The sequence below is a fragment of the Gekko japonicus genome, unplaced genomic scaffold, assembly GCF_001447785.1.
Source record: "Gekko japonicus isolate JY-2015 unplaced genomic scaffold, Gekko_japonicus_V1.1 scaffold6406, whole genome shotgun sequence".
Classification (NCBI taxonomy): domain Eukaryota; kingdom Metazoa; phylum Chordata; class Lepidosauria; order Squamata; family Gekkonidae; genus Gekko; species Gekko japonicus.
Window position 1 is genome coordinate 2,368 of NW_015173891.1, and position 8,244 is coordinate 10,611.

The 8,244-nt window shown below is 43.7% G+C and overlaps 1 protein-coding gene across 1 annotated transcript; it reads left to right on the forward strand.

Annotated features, from left to right (window-relative positions):
* Positions 1–1,735: 1,735 nt before the first annotated feature.
* On the forward strand, positions 1,736–3,167 carry MOB2 (MOB kinase activator 2; the record flags this gene model as incomplete). Its single annotated transcript, XM_015423628.1, has 2 exons — positions 1,736–1,860; positions 2,835–3,167. Coding segments are annotated over 2 exons (454 nt in total), but the record flags the coding sequence as incomplete, so codon positions are not given.
* Positions 3,168–8,244: the final 5,077 nt, after the last annotated feature.

Below are 8,244 nucleotides of genomic sequence, written 5' to 3' on the forward strand. Positions count from 1 at the left end.
CATGAACAAACATTGCTTTTTCTTATATATTCAGGAATAATACAGTTCAATGTGTGATTCATATGGTAGATTTATTTGCAGTGGTACCTGGAACAAAAGATTATAAATATACCGACTTGTTAATATTTGGGGAAGCAAAATTGTTATGGTAGAGTGTCTTGCAAAAGCCGCTAGTTCGTCTTTCAGTCATGTAGTGATTCCCGTAAATCTAAGTAGCCTCAAAATTGGTGTCTATTTTGCCTTATATTAAACCTTCGGGTCTACAATAAAATATTTTATGGCGATTGATCTGCAAAAAGCTGGGCCATCAGTTGTGGTAGTACAAACTGTGGCTAAAACAGCATTTTTTTGTATAATAATATTTTTATTGAGTATATCTATCAATCTACATATACACAAATCGTTACCCATCTTATTGATATACACATTTTCAACTTTTTCACACAGGTAATAACCAAGCAAAAAGAAAAAGAAAAAAAACCACTCTGAGGTTGCTATTTCATCAACCCAATCCTTTTTAATCTCATTTAATCCCTCCTCTTTTCTTATGCCCCTATTTTACCCGTTAATTAGGTCCCCATACAACTTCCCCCAAAACTTATAATTATCCTTAATACATTCCTTATCTTCAGTTCATTCCTGCATCAATTTCTACTACCTGTCCTCTTCTGTTCCTGAAAAAAAAAGTTGGAAGGAGTTGCCTCCAATTATGGGTGCTGAAGAGAAGGACTCTACAGCGGGAGGGGAAATCTCCTCCCACCCTATACTGGAGGTCTTGGGGGGGCCTCCTTGCAATACCCTAATCTATCACTTTACACTTGTATAACATTCTTGCTTAATAATATTTAAAGTCTAAATCGTTTCCTATACTAATAAAGCCAACTTTCAGTTATTTTTTCATGTTCACTTTATAACCTAAATATCAATGCCAGAACACATTATTCCCTTCAAACACCTCCTTCCTTCAGTTTAATAACAGCCTCCACTAACTTTTTACCCATTGTCTCATTATGTGCTGAAAACTTTTTATTATTTATATTGACCACCAGGTGGCCAAGCGCTAGCCATCTGTAAGGGATCTCTTTTTCTCTCAGTGTCTTTGCTGTTTCACGTAGGCTTTGTCACGCGATAACGACCTCTGGCATGATGTCAGCATACAAAAAAACACACGTATCTTCAAGGGCCAGACCTTGTTTTTTCTTGTGCTATTTTAAAAAGTCTGTTTCTAGTCTGTAGCTCCTTGAACTTCACAATAATATCTGCCGAGATGCCTACGGGGGCTCTTTTGGATATGTTTATTTGGAAGGCCAGCTGTTTCACGTAGTCTTTTTCTCCCGATAAGCACCTCTGGCATGACGTCTGCATTCAAAAAAACACACGTCTCTTCAAGGGCCAGACCTTTTTTGTGTGTGATGGGAAATGCGGGCTACCCTCTTCAAATGAGATGCTGTGTGACAGAGGCAAACAACAGCAAGGTTGTACTTGCCAGGCCATTCAAATAGTTTCTGCCTAAAGTTGCTGTCGGCTCTCATGATATTTGGCATCTGCTGCCACAGCATCCTTAACAGAGGCTGCTGCACTCCAATTGACAGTGAGACACTTGCAGCATCATACCTTAGACTCTGTGGAATCAGAGTAATGAGCTAAAATGACCTGTTGGCTGTGCTTCCTTGAACAGGCTTGAGCTCTCTGGAATTAAAGATCCAAATTTCACTGTTGTCTATTCTCTCCACAGACAATACTACTGGTATGATGAGCGGGGAAAGAAGATAAAGTGCACCGCCCCTCAGTATGTTGATTTTGTCATGAGTTCAGTACAGAAGCTAGTGACAGATGAAGATGTCTTTCCTACAAAATATGGTAAAGAATTTCCCAACTCCTTTGAGTCCCTAGTGAAGAAGATCTGCAAATACCTGTTCCATGTGCTGGCCCACATCTATTCCTCACACTTCAAGGAAACTTTGGTACTGGAGCTCCATGGACATAAACTTCCTGCATTTTTGTATGTATATATTCTACACTATGCATAGGAGATGTAATACAGAGTAGCATGAGTAAACTTATGTTTTGAGTCTAAAGCCAGTCAGTCATTATTTAAATATTTTTGCAAGCATTTTATGATGATTTTGCCCTCCCTCACAAGGTTTCCCTTTATCTTCTTTCTTCTCTGAGCAACTCCTTTCCCCCTTTTCTTCTTTTTTTCTCTGGCTGTCCCACCCAGTCATTTGAATGTATACTGATAGAAGCTGACCCAGCCTAGGAAACTGAGGGAATATACTAAAATCCTTCCTTTTGTCCTGGTTTGACAATGGTACCCGAGAGGCTGATGGTAGTTCAAGCATAACAAATTGTTTTATTTAACTTCGAGGGAAAATGGTCAGGTTGGAATCAGGTGTAGGACTTACCCGAGAAGCTGATGGTAGTTCAAAAATAACAAATTTAACTTCGAGGGGAAATGGTCAGGTTGGAATCAGGTGTAGGACTTATGAGGTGAACAGGCAACAGGAATGAGGTAACTGTATACAAATAAATGGCAGATAATTTCTCACAAACAAGTAAATGTTTCTGTTATTCAGAATGGTCTTTAAAACTTGAGGAGAGAGTTTTCTTGGCAGTCTGCTTAAATACACAAGCATAAGCTTCTTTGTCTTACAGACACTTAAGTGGGTGAAGGCAGGAACATTCAAATAAATTCCCTTTTCCTTCCTTTAATCTGTGGGTACAGATTAAAAGGGCTGTGTCATCCTTTTTGCTCTGATCCACCAAGGCGCTTACATGGAAGAGGAACAAGAACTCAGTGAACATATGACCACTTTTTCTCTCTCTCCTGGCAGGTAAAGAATTTCCCAACTCCTTTGAGTCCCTAGTGAAGAAGATCTGCAAATACCTGTTCCATGTGCTGGCCCACATCTATTCCTCACACTTCAAGGAAACTTTGGTACTGGAGCTCCATGGACACTTGAACACACTCTACACACACTTCATCCTATTCATCAGGGAGTTCAACCTGGTGGACCCTAAAGAAACCACCATCATGGATGACCTCACAGAGGTCCTCTGTACCAGCAGTGGAAGCAGCAGCAACGGGAGCGGCAACGGCAGTAGTGGCAACGGCAGTAGTGGCAGCAGCGCAGGAGCACAGAACCATGTGAAGGAGAGATGAGTCTTCCCATCAGGAGCAAAACTAATGCTAACATTTTTTTCTAAAAAAAGAAAATACTCTATATTCTCTGTGTGTATGTGTATGTATATGTGCATATGTATATATATACAGACATACACAGCCATGACAGTTTAAGCAATTATGCTGCCACCACAGGACATGTAGACATATGGGACTGTACGGAGCTTTTGTTAAATGCATCATCCTCGGCGAGAAGTTGCACCCGTTCTATTTTATCTCCTGCTCCCCATTTTCTTTCTCTTCCCTAAGAGTTGGATGATGATGAGTGCTGTTTTTAGAGAAGAACCACATTTTTTAGTTGGGCCACTGCTTTGGGGGGGGGGGTTGGTCTGCCCACTCTCTTCTCCCCCCTCCCTTTTTTTTTTGTTTGTTCTTGTGTGAAAGCCCCATTTCTGTCTGCCTGTCTCTCTAGGATGGTGGTACTGCCATTTTTAAGATGTTATAAGAAGTAACCTCTACTTATAAAGTGGCTTAAGATGCAGCTAGTTTGTTGGGTTGGGGGGGTGGCGGCGGCTCGGGATTCATCTTTTGTTTTCCCTTAAACTGCTCTCTTGCTCTCCTCTCCCCCTCCCCTCCGACCTTTTGCATCTAGCCCTTCAGCGGCTTACAACGGGAGGAAGTGTGTTTTGGTTTAACTAGCGTATCAGCAAGGCTTCCAGTGCACTTGAAGGATCTGGGTTCTCAGCCAACTTGGTCTCGACATGTGAACCTCGACAGAGCATCCAGAAACCTGTTTTGCTTATTGCTCCTCGTTCCTCCGTCTGACCTCCCGGCTCCTCCTTTCCCAGACACAAATCCAGGACAAAAACGGCGGGAAGCTTGGAGTCCAAAATCAGTGATAAAGGCAGCAACCATTTATTTTGTGTTGAGTAGGAGGAGCTGGAGCTGGACGGAAGAGGTAGGCAGTCCGTCCCCACCCATGCTAGAGAGATGGCATATAATCATATTGTTGGCTTCTTTTAGTTCATCTGTCCAATAATAATAAAAAAAAATCTATCAGGCATAAGTTTTGTTTTTCTGTCTGCAATACTGCCATCATTAACTTAATTTTCTTATTACATAAGTGCATGGACGTTGAAATAATGCAGTTTGGAAAACTTGTGGCCCTCGGCACATAATTTGTTTTCTTTATAAATGTCAATTGTTAGCCGACTTTGCAAGCACGGCTAGAGTGCTTGGTACTATGAGTCTAGCTAAAATAGCCTTGCATAGCTGCTTGGCATTTATGGGGTAACTTTTAATACGGCATCAAGCACACGTATGGGTTAAAGCATTTAGGACATGCTTTTGAAGATCAGTTGCAGTTTTCTTTCCTTCTTTAGTCCGCAAGATCGAAAATGATACAGTTTGCTGCCTGATTAATATCATGAAAATGGTGGTCTTGAAACGGTGTAATACATTGGTAAACGATTGTGGGAATAGACTGCCCTCTATGGGTGAACAATTCTGCACCTCTTTACAAAAAAAATGGCAACCTTATGAAATTCATGGAGTCAATGTGGACAGTTGTGTGTGGCGGGGGAGGGAGGTCGAAGCAGAATAATGTGAAGAACAATGCCAAGGAAGCTGATGATCAATTTTTTTTAAGGGGAAAAGCTACAGGTTCCAAAAAGAGGGATCTAGTGGAACATGGGAGCACAGATTTCTGTCATTTTCTCCGCCCTGAGAAACCAGGTGCCATACTACACTTCACTGTTTTCCATACGACGTGTGGAAAGAAGAATTCTGCTGTGGATAGCTTTGTTGGGTAGTAGTTCGTTTTCAAAGCGTAATAACTTTATGAACTTTCCCAACAGTATAAAGTATTTCTAAGATCTATAACAGCAGTTGTTCCTCTGACTTAAGAGAGAACAGTTTTAGATGTGACTGATAATCAGTGTGGTAAAGAATGAATGGATCAGTGCTTGCTGTACCCCATGGGAGGAAGGGAGGGATTGCTTTTGTTATCTCTTAAATAGGAGTAGCTTCCACAGAGAGAAGGATAACTGAACTTTTTTTTTTCCCCGTGGGCAAATCGTTCTGCAGGGAGGAGAAAACAAGTCAGTTGCATGCTCTCTCTCTCTCTCTCTCTCTCTCTCTCTCTCTCTCTCTCTCTCTCTCTCTCTCTCTCTCTCTCTCTCTCTGTCTCTGTCTCTGTCTCTGTCTCTGTCTCTGTCTCTCTGAACACACTTAAGAACTTAAGAACATAAGAGATGCCAATGTTGGATCAGGCCAAAGGCCCATCCAGTCCAACACTCTGTATCCCACAGTGGCCAGAAATACCAGAAATACCAAATACTTGAAAATCCTCTGGACGTGATTCTGTTTCTCCATGGCCACTCAGTGTGCATTCCGCAGGTTTGGCGTGTACAGGGTTCAGTCCTCTCTTTGGGGCTGATGGACGTCGTTGAAATTCAGATTTGCAACACCTGAGACAAGGAAATGACACCTTTTGGTAGCTGTTAATGCAGAAGGAGAACCTGATTACCCAGCCTCATTGCAAAACTATAAACAGTAATAAGCTGTGGGAGGACAAAAGATGGACGAGCTGTTAGCCAGAAATAGAGACAGATTTAGTAAGATAAACAAGGTGTAGTGTTTGTGTTATTTACACCTTTAGAAGTATGTAGGCCCCGGTCACACGGGAGGATTAGATCCGCAAGAGGGACGGATCGGGGGCACATCAAGCGGGCGCGATCACACCGCAACATCTGGGAAGCGGTGCGCACCCGACCCCGATCCGTCTCTTCCGGCCGAAGATGCGGAGTTAAAATAAACCTGCTAAGCACTACTACCTACCGGAAAATCCACGGCACGGGCGGTCGTGTGATCGCCGACGCACCCGTCTCCCACAGCATGTGAGGACCCCTGCCGAACTGCGCAGGTGCATACATGCGCAGCAGCCTCGTCTCGGTCTCCTGTCTGTGGCTTCCCTCTTGCATCTGATCATTCCGGGGAGCAACTGTGCGGCGGCTCGGGGGATCTGTCTGATCCCGCCACCGCGCTTCTCTTTTGATGCGGCTCAAAAAAGCCGCACTTCAGCCGCACCTTTCCCCCCAGTGTGACTGGGGCCATAGTTGACTTACAGCGCACCCTAGGCTTCTGCTTCCACCACACTGTTACTTTCCCTGCCAAATGTCTCAACTTCATTTTCTAACCAATACTGTAGCCTTACAACAGATTCTAAGCTGTGTTGCCCACACCAAAGTTCTTTTTGCTGTAAGCAGTCTATTCAAGGAATTAAGTGAGAGAACGCGTGTTTTTCTTCCATTTGTTCAACTAGACTCCTAACCCACACAACTGGCTTTCATGTACTCAGCCTTGTACAGCAAGTGGATTCAAATGGGCAGCATGTGGAGACATCCTTCTAGCTAGGCATGCAGTGTCTGCTTAAAGTCGGTAATCCACCTTCATGTGTAGTTGCTTGAGTTACTAAAAGTATATTAAAGACATAGCCACCAGAACTCTGTCTCTACTTGCTGCAGTATGCCGCTCTAAGTTAAGTCTTGGGGGGGGGGTGTATGCCGCAGAGTGTGCTGTGAGCCTTGGCCATAAAGGCAAAGAACTTGTTACATGTATCTTTACTTTCTCCCAAGGAGCTCAGGGTAGAATTTGCTGTTCTTGCCCCCCCCCGCCCCCAGTCCTGAAAGATGATTTAAGTTTGTGTGTATATTTGTGTGATTGGTCTGTCTGATTGGGGAGAGGCTATGGCTCAGTGGTAGAGCATCTGCTTGGCATACAGAATGTTGTAGGTTCAGTCCCTGGCCTCTCCAGTTAAAAGGATCATGAATCAGGTGATGCGAAAGAACTCTACCTTGGAGGGCCATCACCAGTCTGAGGAGACAATGCTCATCATGATGAACCAGTGGTCTGATTCCGCAGGAGGCAGCTTCCTATGTCCAGAGTCACCCGAGAAGCTTCATGACTTGAGTAAAGGTTAGAATTGTTCTCCCCAGCAAAATTCCAATTGCGGTGACCATCGTGGAATGAATGGTTCCTATTTCACAGTTCTCCATAGTGACTTCTCCTTCCACCACTAGTTCAGTTCCAGGGCAAGCAAAACTCCCTAGCTACACACAGCCAATGGAATATTTTCCTGTATGTGATGGTGTTTTTGTAGGTTCTCTCTGTATTTATCTAATGACCTGAATCATTGTTTTCAGTCTTCCGCGTGGCATCTTTCCTGTATACTTTTTCTACTCTTCCATGTCTGAGATACAAATTCCTTTGGAAAAGTCATATGCGCCGTGCTTTCTCCAGAGCTCCTTTCGATGCTGATCACAGAAGACTGTTTGATTATGGCATCCTCTACTCAGAACGAGAGGGGAAAGCGTATTCTGGATTGCCATGGGATTTTTGATTGGACCAGGAATTCTTGATGCCTTATTTTAATCCCCCTTGAATTATTTGTACAGAAGGGATATTAGAAAGTCCAATGCAATCGTTCAATTAACAGTTCCTGGATTAATAGTCATTTGGGTTCCAGGTGTTCTTTCAGTGTCTCAGATGGTAAAAAAAAGTAGCATGTTTATATGTGCCTGTGGGAAAGTATTCTGTTTTTGTGGTGGAGATTGTTTTGCTGTGCTCCTAACCATACTTAAAGGTAAAGGTTCCCTTGCTCGAAAGCCAGTCGAATCCGACTCTAGGGTTGCAGTGCTCATCTCCGTTTCATAGCCGAAGAGCCAGCGCTGTCCGAAGACGTTTTCCGTGGTCATGTGGCCGGCATGACTAAACACCAAGGCGCACGGAACGCTGTTACCTTCCCACCGAAGCGGTACCTATTTATCTACTTGCAAGTTCTTGCTTTCAAACTGCTAGGTTGGCAGGAGCTGGAACTAGAGACGGGAGCGCACTCTGTCATGCGGCACACGGTCTCGAACTGCTGAAGTACCGACCTTCCACAGCCTGCAGTTCAGCGTCTTAACCACTTGAGCCACCGCAGCTCCATACTTGGAAGTAAATTCTACTGAAATCAGAGGATTTTATTTGCTGGCTGAAATGTCCTTAGGGTTTAATGCAGGGTGTCAAACGTGTGACCGGCGGGCCAAATGCGGCTTACAGAGGGCTCAAATCCGGCCCCT